This window comes from Erithacus rubecula (genome assembly GCF_903797595.1).
Source record: "Erithacus rubecula genome assembly, chromosome: 16".
Classification (NCBI taxonomy): domain Eukaryota; kingdom Metazoa; phylum Chordata; class Aves; order Passeriformes; family Muscicapidae; genus Erithacus; species Erithacus rubecula.
Window position 1 is genome coordinate 9332670 of NC_136668.1, and position 19335 is coordinate 9352004.

The 19335-nt window shown below is 38.7% G+C and overlaps 1 protein-coding gene across 1 annotated transcript in view; it reads left to right on the top strand.

Annotated features, from left to right (window-relative positions):
• Nucleotides 1-19005, top strand: part of SMAD5 (SMAD family member 5) — a 23090-nt gene extending 4085 nt beyond the window's left edge. The window contains exons 2-7 of the mRNA XM_079319847.1: nt 6425-7021; nt 8217-8468; nt 9668-9787; nt 10447-10668; nt 12996-13252; nt 14188-19005. Of these exons, the coding sequence (XP_079175973.1) occupies nt 6619-7021; nt 8217-8468; nt 9668-9787; nt 10447-10668; nt 12996-13252; nt 14188-14331 (1398 nt within the window). The 5' untranslated portion in view covers nt 6425-6618 and the 3' untranslated portion in view covers nt 14332-19005. The remainder of the gene's footprint in view (nt 1-6424; nt 7022-8216; nt 8469-9667; nt 9788-10446; nt 10669-12995; nt 13253-14187) is intronic.
• The last annotated feature ends 330 nt before the right edge of the window (nt 19006-19335 follow it).

The following is a 19335-nucleotide window of genomic DNA, read 5'->3' on the forward strand; positions in this document are numbered from 1 at the left end:
TAGAATCTTTGTCTTTAATAAGGGTCTTGCACATGAATGTCTAAATTTTTAGAAGGCTTTGTCCAGCTTGTTAATTTTTTAGCATACATTAGGGTTTGTGAAAAGTACAAGATGCCCTTTATTTTCACACTTTTGTCTCCAAGTGTAATACTGAGGTCATTCCTAATCACCCACTTGCTTGTCCATTTCCACCAACCTACCAATGGAGGCATAGGCCTTTGTTTTCATGTTTAGTTGAAATGTAGCAGTGCTTTTTCTCTGGAATTTTAATTAAGAGATTGATTCTAAATTGTAGTTATCTGCTTTGGTTAGAGTAGATCTTAAATAACCTTAAAAACAGCAGGCAGTTTCAGTGCTGTCTAGTGTTGATGGTGGCATTTTCCAACATAATGCTTCTGCTGAAAATTGCCAGTTAGCTGAATTGGAAGTGTAAGAAAATGTACAGTTCTGACAAAACACTTAGGGGAGACAGGTTTTGGTTCTAAGATGGAATTTATAGTTTTGAGAATTTCTACAAAGGCTAATTGCTCAGTAATTAGAGCAGCTGCAGAGACCAGGGCTATGAGAGCATTGGATTTTTTTGTGGTAAATATGAATGCTTTAAGAAATAGGTAGTACTTTTTAGCATGGCAAGTTTTGATGTTTTCTCCCTCCTTCTTCCTTCCCTTTATCAGAGTTAAACTCAAGTTTTGATATGATGCAGCACAAATTCAAAACTACTCTTTGATTATATTTTTTCTGAGTTTTTATTGACATCAGATAGAAGTGAGGATGATTTGGAAATGCAGTGGAGCTCACTTAGTGATCTCTTTGCAGTATATTTGTGGTATAAATTATTATCACTAGTATTAATTTTTAACTGCAGTTTTTCAGAAAACTTAAGCAGAAGCATCACTTTGCAATCTGAGCTGTATCTTCCATGTACATTGTGTTACTTGCTGTTTGTGCTTGGCTTCAGAGCTTGTTAGGTTTCTTGTAAGAGAGTGCTGGTTAAATACTTCTCAGCTGACAGAGCTAAATGCTTCAGCATTTTGTTTGAAGCTGTGTTAGATGGTGTGCAGATGTGGAAATTAAAAGCAAAAGTATTGTATGAGAAAGCCCTGTCAGCAATTGTCAGTAGATTTTTCTGTTTGGAGGGCAGTCACAGTTAGTAAAAGTTTTGGAGATACCAGGCAGTTATTTTCTGCTCTTGTTTACATATATTATCAGTTTGATTATATTGCCTTACAAGGCATGTTTGAAGCAAGAAATCTAGTGCTAGGGTAAAAGCACTTAGCATAGATTTTGGTCAGCTGGATGTACATTTGTACTGCAAGCCCAGTTCTGATGAAAATTCCACAAGTTCCTTTTTGATATAATTTATAAAATCTCTTTCATCATTTACTTAAACTTATGTGAAGAATGGGAAAAAGAAGTTTTTTCATTGGTGGTATTCTTTGTGGTTGAGATGTTGCACAGGGTAATTGAAGAAACTTTTCTGTGTAAAGGCTGTGGCAATGGTTTGAAGGATGCAGGCCCTTCAAGTTTATTGAACAAGTGTTTTTTAACCATGGTGTTATCTTAGGTTTTATTCTATGCTTGGTGTGTGTGGAGAAACTGTGGAGCTAACATTTGCCCTGTGTTCTCAAGAAAAGACTCTAATATGTGCCATTGCATGGGACTGCATGCTGGGCTGCAATGTAAGCTGTAGACTTGGGAAAATTATAATAAAACCCAAGCACAATCCTGCACAGTTCCTGTCAGGAAATTTTTAAGGAAAGAAGGATTTTAATAAAACCAGGTGAAATTGATGTGTGAGGTTGTAATTTTAAAGAAAGTATTGATCTGTGTATATAGCATAACACACTAAAATACTGCAGTTGAGTTTCTGAGCTTTCTGTATGAATATGGATCTAGTGTGTGTATGGACTCAAAATACTTGGGCATTTCTGAGTCTGAAGGGCAATAAAGTTAAGCACAAGAGCTGACTGCAGAACAGCTTTAACTGCAGATCTGCAGCAGCTCTAATGAACTCCCAGTTGTGCTGCTGGTTATAAGTGGTGCTTTGTTTATTGTATGAAGTTGAGTCTCAAAACAGCTTCTAATCATCAGCAGTGAAGCTCCTTGTTTCAGATTGGGTATGATGCTACAGGAGGCTTCCTGAATTTGCAAACAAGTAAATTGGTGGGAAGAGAATAGTCCTTGTACATTTGAACACTGGCTTAGTTCTGGCAGTAGGAAGGGGTGAGGGTCATTGGATTTACCCATTTTATAGTGATTTTATCCATTTTATTCTTGTGTTTGTGAAAGCATCATTCATTGCCCTGCTGCTTAGGATTATGGTTTTCTTGGTTAATGATACTTCAAACCGAGATTTTGCAGGTAGGAAATTGGTTTGGAATCAATGAACACATTACATACAAAATGCATCTTGTGAAAATAGGTGCATCATATGTGATGTTACATTTTCTGTTGTGCAGTGACTCTTGCTCAGGTCCTTTTAGCCAGAAGGAAATTTGGTTTGACATCAAATAAATGTACTGAATTTGCCAGTTTAATATAGTAGGCTAAGAAAATTTCACAAGAACTGCTAAAGGGACATCAGGTTGCTCAGTATTTGTGATGGCAGATGGAATCCCAGCTACATAAATGAAATGTAAGTTCTGTTGTTGGCCAACTTTGTATCTGGCTGGCTGAAGTATCAGGGAGTGGGTTCAAACAATAGACCTGTTCACCCAGCTAGTTTCTTTCCGTTTGCTGTAGACATTAACAAGAACTTTAAAAGTATAAATAATCATGCCCCAAAGTGTAATTTTGATACAATGATTGCTTCCTTTTATATTTGCCCTTTAAAAGCTACTCCATGAAATTCATTACACTCTTTCCTTAAAGAATGTTTGTAACTTTTTTTTAATGTAATAGTGTGGTGTTCAGTTGATGTTCTCTTGCAGCTCAGCTGAAAAGTTACTTAATATAAGAAGGTGATGCATAATAGACCCTCTGCCTCTTAAGGAAATTTAAGGAAGCTTTTTTCCCCATGAAAGTTGTTACCAGCTGTGTCTAGAGGTGCAGCAATAGGAGTAATTTGTACACCACCAGAATGAAAATGTGACTCTTTAAAGCTTTTGTTTCTGTATTCAAAGCTCAGTGATGCTCTGTGGTACTGTAGTCACAGCTCATAACTTATGCTTTTAAGCCTCAGAAGAAATTGATTGTAAGTACAGATGATCTGGGGAAGCTGTTCCTGGCAGATGTCAGGATTGCTTAGAAACCTTTCACAAATTAGATGCTGAAATTACAGCAAATGCAAGTAAATGCTCTAAATGTGATTTATGCCACACATTCAGAAATCTAAAAACCCTACATGAATTGCAGTTTTACATGGAAATGTTTGTTTCTACATAAATACCTGAACCTACTGCTTTGTGGCCTTAAATAACTCATGAGGCCAGCTCATGATTCATGAAGCGTTTTAGTTCTGCCTTGTTTTCTTAAGAAAAGGCAAAAGCTGTAAACTTTCAGTGTTCTGCCTTCCAAAATGAACTTCTGGAAGATGAGCAATGAGATAAATTCAGTGTCATTTTGTACTTCTCAAAGCATATTAGTATTTTGTTGCATTTTCTTTCTTGCCCTTGATTTTCTTGAACATGTTCAAATACAATTCTGCTGGAGTCTTGAAAGCCTCACAAGTGGCCAGAATGGAGTTACATGAGTGGTATTTAGGTTTTAAACTTCAACAGTCTCATTTTTCAGGGGTTAGTTACAAGCATGTATCATTTTTTTTTAAGAATTGGAAGCAGTTTTGGTCAAGTCTGTTCTCATGCTTCTGAAATATTTGTTTTACCAGGCTTTGCTTTTGTGATGGGCCCTCAGAAAAATATGAATTTTTTAGAGTTAATTGTGCTACTTACTGTGAGCAGATTATTTCTAAAATGATAGTTTGTAGGACAGTCATTTATCATAATTCCCTTGACACTTGCCCTACAAATACTAGTTACTGCAAAATATCATCTTAGTAGAACTGTTCCAACTTCCTTTCAGTGAGCATGTTTATTCCATGAGGATACTTGTGGGTAAATTATGTTGAAATTATATAAAACCAATAAAATACCTTTCCTAGTTGATGCATTTTGTTCAGAATGCTAAAAAAAATAAAATTTTACATGATCATAGCATAAAATCGTAGATCTTTAAATTTGGTTTTCTAATAGAGATGGGGCTCTTTTAATGGGATAGATCAGGGGATGTTTGTTAAGATCTTCTTTGAGCTTAACTGGAGCAATTTCCAGTGCATCTTCTGCCTTGATGATGCTTTAGGTTTTTTGAGAGCACAGCTGAAAGCAAAGATAGAACATTTTAATTGTCTTCTGGTCTGAGATGCTAGGTGGGTTCATTTCCTTTTTTAGGGGTGTGAGCAGTTGCTGATCTTGCAGCTATTGAATGTATGCAAGGCTTGAAAGTAAGTTAGTTGCAACTGTAAACAGCTTTTACTTTTTAAAACAGTTAACTTTTATCCTCAGTAAAAGAAAAAATTCAGTCTGAGTTCCTGGACAGGTTTATCTCCCTTTATGTATTTCCTGTTACTTTGAAGGGTGCAAAGGTTCTCATATGTAATAGGCCAAGGGAACTAAATTAGTCTGAAAGTGCAGATGTGATATTTCTGAAGAAAGTAGGTGATATGTAATTATTTTTTTCCTTTAGGTTTTTCTCAATACTTTATTTTAGGGAGTTACTGAAGCAGTGGGTGCCTTCTTTCCATTTTGTTTTTTTAATAAGAGCTCTAGGAAGAAAGACCTTCAAACAGTTTTTGTTCTGCTTTTCCGATTTTGTTCCATATTACTGAAACAAAGCTGAATAATCAAAGAAGTACCAGTGGGATTAAGCTACTGCATGAAATAATTTTTTTTTTCCCTCTAAAGGAGCACCAAACGTCCTTGGGTTTGTTCCCTGCTTTCCTCACCCTGTAACTCCATAATAGGAAATATAGGATGGGTACATGTGAGATATAAATGCCTTTCCTAGGGTTGTTTGCTGTAGCTTTGGCTGATGGTGCTTAGTACACAGTTCTGTTATATAAAAGTCTCTGTCCAAGTGCCTGAGTGAGCCTGTAAATGTGCCCAGACACTTAAAAAGCCTTATCAGATGACTGTTAGTTTATAAAGATGGGAGGAAAAAAGATCTTCTTGATTAAAGGTAGCAATCTAAGAGAACCAGCACACAGATATTTAATATTTTGCTTTCCCCTCCACTCCCTTTTTCTCTTATGTGCAGATCTGGTGTCTCGGGCTAGGGTAGGTGTTCTAATTCATCGTGGTTTATCAAAAGTGGAGAGACAATGTTGTTTGGCAGTCTCTGTAGCAAGAGAGGAAGCATCTTTTGTTATTGACATCCTTTCTCTTAGCTCTGCTCTTGCTTTTTGCCAGCTGCTCATTGTCTATACTTGCTTATTTAGTATTCACAAGGGATTTTACAAGTTCTTATCAGTTCGTTGCCACAGCACATCATTTCCTCTTGTCATCGGTACTCCTTAAATTGCTGGGGGGAGGATTTGCATTGGGGCTGGTGAGTGGTAAAACACCATTCATGAGCCAGTTGTTCTGCTCCTCTCCTTTCAGAGGCACTTTGTAGTAAAGGTCACATTTCTGGTGCTTACTCCACCATGTCTTTTCCCCCCTTCTTTTTTCTGGGGAGAAGAAAACAACTTTTTTTTTTTTTTTTTTTTTTTTTTTTTTTGCCAAAGCTAAAAATATCCAGCTCTTCAAATACTCTTCTTAAAAGATATAAGGAAGTGCAGCATAAAATTAGCTACAGCTAAAAAAAGGTTGACCACTTCTCTGGGTGGCTGGAGAAACTTTGGTTTGTGCTTTTTATTGGGTTCTTCTTTTAATTGTGCTTTGTTTTCTCCATCTACAGTTTCTTCCTAATTTCATTGAATACTTTCAAAAATGTGGGGTAACTAATTAGAGCTCAGGAAAAAGCAGATGGTTTAGAATTGTTTTTTTCCTTTTTGGAAATAAAGATCCATTTGAGAATCTGAGTATTTCTGTGTAGTATTGGCCTTGGAACTGGTGTTCCAGCCTCCCCCTTCTGTGTTTCTTCATAGCAAGTTTAGTCTTCTAATGTAGCACCGTGATAGGGATATATTATTGGTTTTAAAGCATATTTGTCAAGCCTGTCTTATGAGAAAAAGTAATCTAAGGAATATTAACAGAAACTGTGCTGTCTCTCTCATCCCCTGATGGTCCCTTTTCCCACTAATCAGTAATGCAAGCTTTGGGGACTGATCACTTTTTTGGAGTGGGGTCATAGTACTCCTGGGATTTTGCTTTGAAATAAAATCAGGTGCTATGCTAGGATTGAAACAAGAAGTCTTTTCCTGTCTGCCTTTTTGTTTTACTGCAGCTTTTACTTGTTTGCTAATTCCTTGTTAAATTATCTTTACTAGGACTAAATCGGTGGAATTGAACATCATTTTTTATGTGAAGACTTCATCACTGACATCTTCATGTTCATTTGTCATCCTCCAGGGAATAATACAGCTCATCAATAACTGCTTTGGGTATACACTGACATTTATTTGGAAAAAACCAAAAAAACCCAACAGACAAAACCCAACAAACTTTTGAAGACTTGTGTCAAATGACGTCAATGGCCAGTTTGTTCTCCTTTACTAGCCCAGCTGTAAAGCGTCTGTTGGGCTGGAAACAAGGAGATGAAGAGGAAAAATGGGCAGAAAAAGCCGTTGATGCTTTGGTAAAAAAGCTGAAAAAGAAAAAGGGTGCTATGGAAGAGCTGGAGAAAGCCTTGAGCAGTCCAGGGCAGCCCAGCAAGTGCGTCACTATCCCGCGCTCGCTGGACGGGCGGCTCCAGGTGTCTCACAGGAAGGGCCTTCCCCACGTCATTTACTGTCGCGTGTGGCGCTGGCCGGATCTGCAGAGCCATCACGAGCTGAAGCCATTGGATATTTGTGAATTTCCTTTTGGATCCAAGCAAAAGGAAGTCTGCATCAATCCATACCACTACAAGAGGGTGGAGAGCCCAGGTATGTTTGAAAGTTAACTGTCCTAAAAAATGAACAGAATCTTTAGTAACCACCTAACTATTTACTCCATCCTCCTCTGGTACTGTACAACCAATTAGAAGTGGTGTATGAGGTAGTTTGGCAGAGGAGTGTTCAAAGTGTACATTACTGCTGGGGTCTGGGGGCAGGAGCTGTTTTCTCTGGGATTAATCACCTTTTTCCTATAGACCTCTTAAGCCTGCTGCCCTTAAAGATAGTTGCAAAGTTCTTCTTTGTCGTGAAATAGAAAGCAGTGATGTGTTCTTTCAGTTTATTTGAGAAACTTGTTTTAAAATCTCAGTCCTTGCAAGGAGGTCGGTGGCTGCCTTTCAGGGGCTTGCTGTTTAATCAATGTGTGACATGAACTGAGGAGATGAAAAATAAAATTAATGAAATTCTAGGGGGGTAGAGTTCCCCACAGGATGTCCAGTTAGGAGACAGCAGAGATGAATAGAACCAAGAGATGATGTGATCAGTTAGAGCAAGGTATGTGTCTGATATATGTCAGCTAAGGAGCCTGCTGTTAAAGTGTACTGCCAAGGGAAAGGTGAGGAGAGTTGGGATTGCAGTGGGAGAAGTGAAGAATATTGCTCTGGACAGAGTGGTGAGAAGTTGCTGCCCTTGCTTCCCAAAGTGGTTGTTACTCTACTGCATTGGCTGTAGTGCACAAGTGCACTGCTGCAGCACTAGAATTCCAGATTCCACCAGTCCTGAATTTAAAATATATGGCAGTATAGATTTTGTTTCTCTTCAGTGGAAAGGACAATATGTAACTATATAGTTTGCCTGTAGTTATAGGGACTATGTTTCCATTTTCTCTGATTTGCTAAGGTATGCAGACATGAGTTTTGCACTTCATTAAAATTTCAGTATGTGCCACATGTAGCCTAGTTTGATTGATTATTTTTTTAAAAAGTCATCTTCAGGTTGTGTGAAATATGTGTATGTTTTTGTGATTCTTGCAAGAGTAAAATTTGAATCTTCCATCAAGCATGATATAAAAAAATACAGGAGAGAGGATGGGGTAAAGGCATGCCAGATTCATTCCCTGCTCCTCTTTCCACCCCAGCTAGAGCTGAAATTATCACAATGAACAGAATACACATTATTTATATCTCTTACCTTTTATCTCAGGTTTTAATCTAAATGTATCTGGGTTTTGTTTATTTTTTTGCAGTTCTACCTCCAGTGTTAGTGCCTAGACACAGTGAATTCAACCCCCAGCACAGTCTGCTAGTTCAGTTCAGGAACCTCAGCCACAACGAGCCCCACATGCCGCACAACGCGACGTTCCCGGACTCCTTCCAGCAGCCCAACAGCACTCCCTTCTCCATCTCACCCAACAGCCCCTACCCCCCTTCTCCAGCCAGCAGCACTTACCCGAGCTCCCCAGCCAGCTCTGGGCCCTCCAGTCCCTTTCAGCTGCCAGGTGAGTACAGCCTGAATGGCAGTTCATAAAAATCATTGATGTGTCACCTGTTGTTGTGACCTGTCAGCTCAGGAATTTGTGATATTTGCCATATATGGCTTTTTCCTTTGTATTTTATGGGATTTTCTTCCTGGTTTTGTCACTGGTCAGAGTTAATTGTTCCAGTTTTATTTTTCCAACTGTTCTTTGTCATGGAGGTGTGACAAAATCTCACTCAATACCGATTAGTTATTTTGCACAGCTTCACTGGAGAGTAACTAATCTGTACTTCAGAAGAATATTTAGCAGTGAAGGGAAAGCAAATGCAGGATGCTGAACAGAAAGTTTACTGATGTCTTTCACTATATAAAAACACTTGAAATACGGTGTTTAACTGGAAAAAACTAACATTTGTGTTGGGAACAGATTGGAATAAACTGATTCTGTTTAACTGTAACTGAGTTAGAAAATACAGAAAAAAAAATTGAGAGAGACAAAGGAAATAACTCTTACTGATTCTCTCTGATTATTGTGTGGTTTATAAAGCTAGGAATTTAATAGAGTGAAGATTTTATTTTTCTACTAATTCAGTGGCCTAAGCTTTGTTCAGTCAGGTGCCCAGTTGCCCAGAGGTGTCCCACTCAGAGGGTATCTGTGTTGGCCATGTACTGGGATCACTGGGGTGAATGCATTTATGGGGCATAGCAGGGTGTTGCTACAGTCAATGCTATACTGGTGGAGAGAAAACATTCACACTTGTATAATGAACTCAGCCTGCAGGAATAATCAAAACCCCCAAACTGTTCTAGACCTTGTTTATACTAAGCAAATAGTTATTTATTCTGCTGCTTTATTTTTGAACACTGAAAAGATGATAGGCAAGAAAGTTCATGTTTGTATGACCAAAAAGGGGAAGCAGAGTCATCTTGCCCAAATGCAGGAGTGCAGGTATTAAAGAAAAAAAAAAAAACCCACAAAGAAAAAAGTGCATCTCTTTTTTCAATTTTTCAGTCTTGTGTCATAGGTAAAATTTCAGCTATTGAAGGAGTTTACTGTAAAGACAGCTGGCTGTGTTCAGATTTCTTTGAAAATTAGGCCAAATCTTTTAACATCTTGTTGGGGAATATTTTTGTGTGTTTACAACTGTAGAATGCATAAATAAATACTCTAAATTGTTCAAGATTTTTTTGTTTGTTTTGTTTTTTTTTTCATTTTTGTAGCTGATACTCCACCTCCTGCTTATATGCCCCCTGATGAGCAAATGGGGCAGGATAATTCACAGTCTATGGACACAAGCAATACAATGATCCCTCAAATAATGCCAAATATATCTACCAGAGGTAAGTTGTATAGTCTGTTGTGAAATTACAGAGTTTGGCTTCTTGCAACTCATGGCCAAATGGAATGAAAATCTTCAAATGGGACAGTAAATCTTGCTGGTAGGTGGAAGCAGTCCTCCTAGGCAAACGGGCTGTAAGAGACATAAATGAGAAATAAAACTTGCCTTGCTTATTTCATCTTTTCCTTTTAATGCCTCAGGTGCATAATGTGGTTTAATGTGCATAATGTGTGAGTTGAACTTTTTTTTCATTTCTTTTCTGATACCTTTGCCTGTTGCTGGAATAACATTTGCACAAAGGCTCTGAAAATTGAGTTCCAAAATACCAATTATAACAGATTTTTTAAAAGTGGACAGAAGAGCTATGTTTTACCTCTTATCACCTTATTCACCTCATATCAGTCTTTCATGTGTGTGTGTGTGTAAGGTTGTTTTTGTTTAATATCAGGCTTAAAATTGGAAAATAATCATAAAACCAACAGGCCAGCTAAAATGCACAAAGATAAAAAATCCTTAAGATTACAATCAGAACACTTCTTGCCCATTATAATTGTTTACTAAGATTTTACTTTGCTGCTGGTGTTTTGGAAGGTCTGCTTGACAGTTGTAGCTTTAATGTTTTACCACTTACATAAACTGTTACTTCTATTTGCTTTTCAGATGTTCAGCCTGTTGCCTATGAAGAACCCAAACACTGGTGTTCCATTGTGTATTATGAGTTAAATAACCGTGTTGGGGAGGCTTTCCATGCATCTTCCACAAGTGTCTTGGTAGATGGGTTTACAGATCCCTCCAATAACAAGAACAGGTTCTGCTTAGGTTTGCTGTCCAACGTGAACCGCAACTCCACCATCGAGAACACTCGGCGGCACATTGGCAAAGGTAAAACTGAGCTGCTCTGCTCATCCATGGGAAACCAGGTCCTTGGGGTCATTTCAGCTTCTCTACACTGCAGCACTGATTAGCAGTGTAGCAGTGGTTATTCTCAGATCAGTATGCTAGAGGGAATCTGAGATGTGATACATTATCTACCTCTCCAGTATCAGAAAACAACTTAGCTAGGCATGGTTTGATTGTAATTAGTCAGGAATTGCATGCATTTTTATTTGTCACTGGTTAAAAAGACTAAATGTTGCCCCTTCCTTACCAAACTAGATTGCCATTGGGGCTTGCTTGTTAGGGTAAATGATTTGTAGGGGTCTGTGTTTCAGCACCAAGAAACATTGCAGGATATTCCATGATATTCTACATTATATCTTCTTCCTAAATCAAATTCTCCATATACCTTTACAGTATGTCAGAGATTTTTTTGTTTTGTTTTGTTCTGTTGTTGTAAGGTATTACCTGCTGTCTACAGTATGTTCAAATATCTTGGTGAGTTGGCAGCAGGACTTTGAAGTGCTAATGTAAAACTGCAAGGGCTCATTTGTCTGAGTGAATCCATGGGGTGTGGATGTGTGTGGGAGGGATTCCTGGAGACAGCAGGTTTTGCAAGATCTTCTAGTTTTCCTGTTCTGTTTTGGCTGATAGTACGTAGAGATGCACAGTTTTCATCTTTGATGGAATGTGCCTGGATTATCTTAAATTGTAGAATACTTTTCCTGATTTTTTTTTTTTTTTTTTTTTGTGATTCTCTCTGAGAAGAGAACCCTGTTTCTCTTCCACATGTTTAGAAGCCTTTTACCACCTTAGAGCATTTGGTAAAGTTTGTCTTGAGTTTTGATTGATGAAAATTCACCCTGTCCCATAACATTCCTTTAATTAGAAACAACTATAAACGTGACAAAATTTTGCAGATAGTTTGGAGACTAGAAGTTCTATTTCTGTCTTTTGGAAACTTGGCTCTGCAATGTAGTTGTCCAGAAAAATTAATTAAGAAAATAACATTATCAAGGGGAACAAGTGATTTGTGGGGTGTGGTCAGGCACTTTTGTTTTGGCTCACCACTTTTGATGGTATTGGCATAGAGATGTTGTGCATCTGCCTAAGGTCAGAAGTGTAACTGGGACCTGTCATCATATTGTAGAATAGTAATGAGCTTTAAAATGTCTGCATCTCTGATAGTAATTATTGGCTTTAAACTTTGCTTTATGGTAACTGCTCTGACAGCAATTAAGGTTGTTTAGGGACAAAATACTGTTTATTTATGGCTTTTGCTTGAAAGGTCTTGAGGTTTTGCCTCCTTAGAACCACCCAATCCTATGTGCTATGGTTTTTTACTGTAGCTGGCAGGTGATGGTCACTGTCTTTTTAAATAAATAGGGTTGTGTTGTGAAAATGCATTCTTGCCCACCCCAGATTCTCTGACAGCTGCTTGTAGGTGTTGAAGCCAATGGTTCCTCTGTAACCCCCATCTTACCTTAGTCCCAAGTGAGTCTAGCAAAGTTCACAGACGTTGCTGCTGTCTGAAAGATTAACTTGCATCTGTTGACTTGCTGCAGCCTCCTCTGGGATAGCCCATAGTGGATCCCAGGGTATTGCAGGGATGAATTGAGTGGAGCTATATCCCAACCATGTAAAACTGGGATGGGGGAAGGAAGGCAGTTGTCTCAGTGAAGCAGCAATGAGCACCTGAGTTTGGGTGCTGGAGGGATGGGCAGCTTCTGTATATTAATTTTTAGTCAGTAAAAGTGTTGTATAGAATTCAAAACATGCATGGCTGAATGCAGACAAATGTGATAAATATAGGGGCTTTGCTGATGTTAACAATGTTTGTAAAGGGTAATTAAGTGGAGCAACTAGTTGAACTTACCTGTCCTTTGGCTTGGTAAAATGTATTAAAAATCAGAGGAGACTGTGGACATGCTTTCTCTCTCATTCCTGTCCATCACTGACCCTTCTCCCAGGACACACCTCTTTCTGTTCTACTTGGCATAGGCAGAAGCTGCCAGATGCATAAAACTGGAGTTTTAAAATGCACTTAATTATCTAAAAAAAATAGCTTGAAATAACAGTTGAAATGTGGCAGTAATTTTTTCTTTCTATTCTGTAATTGATCAGAGAAGGACATCTAGTGGCTGGTGTATCATGAACCTGCTGTGTTGAAATGAGACAGTGTGTTACAGTGCAAGCAAAAACTTTTCTGAAAACCTCCTCAGGCAAAAATTTACTTTTCCCAGTCAAATAGAATTTATGGTAACTGCTGTAACTGTTGTCTCAAATTCAGAGACAACAAAGTAATTTGGAATGTTCTTATCTTTGTTTTCAAGGAGTTCATCTCTACTATGTTGGTGGAGAGGTCTATGCTGAGTGTTTAAGTGATAGCAGCATATTTGTACAGAGCAGGAACTGCAACTACCACCATGGCTTTCATCCAACAACTGTATGCAAGATTCCCAGTGGATGCAGTCTGAAAATTTTTAACAATCAGGAGTTTGCTCAGCTTTTAGCTCAGTCTGTCAACCATGGATTTGAAGCAGTGTATGAGCTCACCAAAATGTGCACCATTCGAATGAGTTTTGTAAAGGTAAATTATTCTGAGAGTATTTAAGCTTATTGTGGGTTTGAGTATTTAGCAGTAATTCCATTAGCACTGTAGCAAAGCTGTTCTGGCCTGATGTGGTTCTTTTCAATGATAAGTGTATTTAAAATGATTAATTGGGGGAGAAGGAAATCAGTGCAAGAAAGGAAAAGCACAGATTGCTGTAGTGAATGTTCACTGTGTATTCATTTACTTCAGTATGCAGGACAGGAATTTATTCATTATTGTAATTTTGTTAAAGGAGATTTAAGTTTGTGCTCTAAATTTCAAGGAGTAAAGTAAATAACAAGTCCACTAAAAGAATGTGAGTAGGAAGGAACATAATTATTGAAGAAAATTTTCAGCTTTTTCAAATTGATTATCAGTTTAAAAAAATTCTTGGTTATGGAAAAAAGACCCCAAACTGCCCCAAACCCTAATGATTTGAGTTTCTGAAGTCAAGCTGTGCTGTTACTCTCACAGGATCATTTCCTGAGCACTGTTTAATCAAGTTATTGTCTGTCTCAGGTTTAGTGTGGAGTCTGAACTTGGGCTTTCCAGGTGTATTGTGTGCATCTTTGTCCCAAAAATGTCTCGTTGGTTTTGTCAGTTATGACAATTACTGCTCAGTTTGAGAGTGTGGAGGAGAGGGAGCAGGAGGTTGAAAGGGAGATGTGGCCATGGCCAGGAGTCATCCTCAAGTCAGCAGTGAGCTGCACAGGAGGCTGAGGCACAGAACTGATTCACACAGGAGGCTTCCAGGCACAGCTTCCCTCCTGCTCCTTCCCTGTCTGGTTCTGATCCTTTAGATCAGTGTAACCAGCTTGGGAATTACTTTCAGATAAGTATCTTGCAATCATGATTTCCTGATTCTTGTCAGTAGTTATTTTAAAAGACAATCATGTCCTCAAATTGACCAGTTCATTTTGTTCATTTTCCAGGGCTGGGGAGCTGAATATCACCGGCAGGATGTCACAAGCACCCCGTGCTGGATAGAAATTCATCTTCATGGGCCCCTCCAGTGGCTGGATAAAGTACTTACACAAATGGGTTCTCCTCTTAACCCCATCTCATCTGTTTCATAGTGCTGAAATTCCATCTTCAGCCTTATTTTTAGCGAACTTATTCTAATTCTAGAGAAACTTCCAGTGGATACTGTGAGCTACATGGAGAATGGATCTTATGATTTTAACTTTTTTTTTAGATCCCTTTGTGACCAATTCCACTGTGTATAGCTAATCAGTTTTACATTTCGAATTGTTCTTGTGATGCTTAAGTGACAGTTGAGCCCTAAGGGAAAAAATAGTCTATTGAAAAATCAGAACACTCTTCCCCTTCTCCCTCTTAAAACTTAAACAGACAAATGTCTTAACTGGAAAACCTTTTTGTCCTATAGGGACAAGAATTAATGAAGACTGACTTCAGAAAATAATTTGGGATTTTTTTATGTTTATGAAACTCTGAACATGTGCAGCTCCAGCTTGCAAGCTGTATTTTTAGCATAGTGTTTTAACACCTTAAGGTTGACATCTGTCATAAGCAAAATTAGACTTTATTAGGGCTAATTTGCCTCAGATTGAACAATGTGATTTTTTTTTTTAAGTGTACACATGAAATATACTTTTTACAAATATTGGAGTGGTGTAAAAACACTTGTATTTTCTATTGGAAAATGCTGTCATAAACACATTGTATGTTAATGCAGAATAGCAGTTCTTAGCCTTTTCCCACTTTGGTTTTGTAATATCTCTTTTAACCACCATTTAAAGTAGTAATTGGTCAAGGTAAACATCCTGCACATTTCTGGAGTAGTGATTCTTGTTTTGCTTTGATTTACATTCATGCCATTTGGATTTGGTTGCCAAGGCTATTTCTTTTTAGGTACCTTTCTCTATTTTAACATAAACACTACTATTTGTAAATGGCAGTGCTTACTACTTTTTTGGAAGGAATAAGTTTTTTGTTTTCTTTTTGGTGTTCTAGCTGTTTATTTTACCTGTCTGGAATTGATCTGTGTTAGGCCTTTTTAGTCTCTCAGTAGACATTTTGCAGTATTAGTGATTACACTGTATTTAATTCACTTTCAAGTATGAGTTTAGTCTCTTTGAAGACTGTGAGTGGCTTAGCAAATGAGTAACTGAATGCAGAAGCTTTTACTTCCAGATCATGTAATTTAATTCAAGCCTGTTGGTAATGACCAAAAGTAATCATTTCTTTGTAGCCTGCATGAAGCAATGCTCTTGATCCTGTCACTGCTCCCAGGGGTTCAATCAGAAGACTTGTAACTGTGGTTGGCAGTAACTGTTTGTGGGATTGAAGGACTGTGTTAATATGATTATGACTTTCTCTCTCACATCTAAAGAATCACAGAATGTTAAGGTTTGGAAGGGACCTTAAAGATCTGCCAATCCCAGCCCCCTTTCCATGCACAGGGACACCTCCCACCAGAACAGGTTGCTCCAGCCTTTTCCAACCTGGCTTTGAACACTATCAGGGCTGGGGCATCCACAGCCTCCCTGGGCAGCCTGTACTAGTGCCTTACCAGCCTCACAGTAAAGAATTTCTTCTGTATGTCTAAGCTAAGTTTGCCCTCGTTCAGTTTGGACCTGTTATTCCTTGTCCTGCCACTTCAGTTCCAGACAGAGTCCCTCTCCAGCTTCCCTGGAGCCCTGTCAGATGCTGGAAGGTTCCCATGAGGTCTCCACTCAGCCTTCCTTCTCCAGGCTGAGCAGCCTCAGGTTTTTCAGCCCCTCTTTGCAGGGGTGGTGCTGCAGTCCTCTTACCAGCATTGTGACCTCTGGACTTGCTCCAGCAGTTCCATGTCCTTCTTACACTGGAGGCCTCAGAAGTGTGCTCAGCACTGCAGGTGGGGTCTCACAGGAGCAGGGCAGAGGGGACAGTGCCCTCCCTCACCTGCTGCCCACGTTCCTTGGGATGCAGCCAGGATTCCATCAGCTTTCTGTGCTCTGAGTGCTCAGTGCCAGTTCATGGTGAGCTTTTCCTCAGCCATTGCCCCCAAGTCTTTCTCTGCAGGGCTGCTCTCAGTCACCTCTCTGCCCAACCTGTAGGTGTGTCTGGGATTGCTGGGACCCAGCTGTAGGACCTTGCACTTGGCTTTGTTGAACTTCATGATGTTTGCATTTGGCAAACTTAGGTAGAGAATTTAACACTATACTAAACATTAAAATCAATTACATAGCATATGCATGTTTCCCTCCTTCATATGATAAAAAAGAGGCTGAAAGAGACATGTTAAGAGAATTAGAAGTGAATTATATACAAAGTTTTGCATGCAGAAAGACCCTATTATATTTTTTTACCTCACCTTGCTTTTTCTGTTTCCTGAACACCTGTTCAAAAAAGGGTTCAGTATTTGGGGGAGAGGCTGAAAACTAATATGCAAATATTTACTAAAAGATGCATTTACTGCAATCCTGAGAAAATTATTTTTTAAACAAGTTTTTGTGTCTTCTGTTGAATGACAGTTTCTCCTCAAATATGGAAATCATACATCTTATGGTACCTGAGTAACAAATGATCTTAAAGGATTAAAATTGTTTACGTGTCATTAAAATGTTTTTTATTGATTGCCTTAAGGGAATAAACTGTAACACTTCTGCAGAACCCTAATGTTCTCTTGTACAGGAATTTCTGTATTACTGTTTTGGTTTTTTGTGTTTTGTTTTGTTTTTTTTAAACAGTTTCTCAAGTGTGTTTGAAAACAGATGAGTGCATCTTCAGAAGAAGGGGAGTAACATTATTTGCCACTTAGCTTTGGTTTGTTCCCTTTCATTTTTTGGAGCTGCAACCCACAGACACTTCTTTTGATTGAATAAGATACCAAGTCAGTTGGCCACAGGATCCAGCTTCTATTTTCTTCTTGGGGGCTGACGTTTGTCAAGTTGCTGAATATGTATATTTAACACTACAAAATATTATATTCCTTGACTAGCTTATGTAATAAAGGACATGGCATATTGAATTAAGGAAAGACTGCAGTTGTAGGTACAAGATTTTCCTTTATCCAGAATGTTTTTCACCTGGCTTCAGCTCTGTTCACTTGTGTGCTTGTGTGGCCAACTGAATGACTCAAGAATGGGTGTTGCAGTGGGTGTTGTGAGCCAGAGCTGGTGCTTAGTGCTAGTGTTGTGGTTAGATTGGCTACCCATGCACTGAACCATAATTTCTGCAATAATATCCAGTTAACCCTCTTCTGATGCTGTCATTAAGTACTGAAGTGCTCTGGCATTTTTCTGCTTGTGTACATATTCTGGAACTGTAATAGCTGCAGTGCTGGAATATCCTTGTGACTGCTGGTTTTAGCAGGGCAGGCTTGCAGGAGCAAACCCAGTCAGATTTGTCTGCATTCTACTTCTCTGTTGCTCCCTAGTAGGGCTTTTTGAGAGCTTTCTGGTTAGCAGATTTTATGTGCTACTGGTTCATGCTAATCCAGTTTTGTTCATCTGTGCTGCTGATAAAAAATTCAGATATGGGTGTGTGGATAGATTGGATGGAAAGTTGTTTTGTGCCAACAATGTGTAAAGTGTAGCCAGAGCAGGGAGTGCTGCTCATGGTACAGCACATTGTGCAGGAATCACCCCTTGGTCTAGATAGAGGGATGGAGAAATTGGCTTAGCCAGTGGTGTGGTAGTGGCAGATGGAGCCTTTCTAGTGTAGCCCAGCTTGGTTAGACTGAATGTTACTCCTCAGTAAAAACTGATTTGGCTTTTGTAATGTGTTTTCTTCTTTCTGGGCATCTTTCTGCTTTGCACCAATCCCAGCACTGCCTGACAGCTTTGGCCATACCAGCAGGGAGCCTGGAGCAGGTTTGTCCTGGAGGCTTTCCTGGGAGTGCTTTCATAGTCCCTGAGATAAGACAGGAGCTTGGCTCGTGCTCCTTAGACACCTGGGCCTTGCTGGCAGTCAGGCAGTGCCTGTGTGAAACACTCATTAACTGCACTAGGCATGAAAGAGTTGTCCATGAAGGGCTGACACTGGGTTATAGAATCTACAGGACCAAAATAAAACCTTCTAGCACGACTGACCAGTGAGAGACAAGTCTGACAGAACAGTCCAACAGGCAAAAGAATGATAAAACAGCCCAGATACTCGATTTGGGATAGAATTGTTTAAAATGCTGGAATTCTTTTAGTTTTGCTAAAAGCAATGATTTTTTTTCCCCCACAGTATTACAGTGTGAAAGTTGTCGATTCTTGGGTGTAAGATTAACTTGGATTCTTGCAGTGTAACTCTAGAGGACATTATGATGTATCAGACTTCCTCACTAGTCTGAAATAATAACCTTTTCAGGATATTATTTTACTTGCTCATAGTGTTGCTGGTGATGGTTTCTGGAAAAGGAAACAAACAAAAACCAAAAACAAAATGAAATAATTTTCTAAATGTTTTGCTTCAAATGACAAACATGTGACTAACTTTCTTCTGTAGTTGTGAAGTCTCTTTCGAGGAGGGTTTCCCATTCTGAATTCAAATCAATAGACCAAACCATCAAATTACAACATAATGTTGCTTTCTTGTGCTGCTCCATAAACCTGCTTCTGTGTTTGTTGCAAGCATAACCTTTATGCTTTTGTTTACATTGTAGGAAACACAGTTCTAGCAATGAGGTTTTTTCATTTAACTCTAAACATCTTTTTATTTTGTTAATTTTAAAATTACTAGGTTTTGCTATGTTATGTTTTTAAAGATATTTTTTGCATACTGCTGCTCATATTTCAATAAACAAAACAAAAACCCCACATATTCTTCTGATTTCCTTTGTCTGTAACTCTGTGTCTCAGATATTTATTTACAAGGGTTAATGTAACACATGTAACTTGCTACTGATGCCTCTCCATGTCCATATTCCTCCTCACACAAAGGTGAACCTATCATTTAAAAAATACTGCTCTGTATCTTTTTGATAGTATCAAAGCTGTTGTGCTCTCAGAAGCAGAGACTTAAGTTATTTCATTACTTCATTTTAGAGAGTTCTTTTTTCTTGAGGAATGCAGCCAGCCAAAATGGTATCATTTTGATAGTACCTATAGAGATGCTTCAATTGGTAGTACAAAAAATAGTTTATCTAT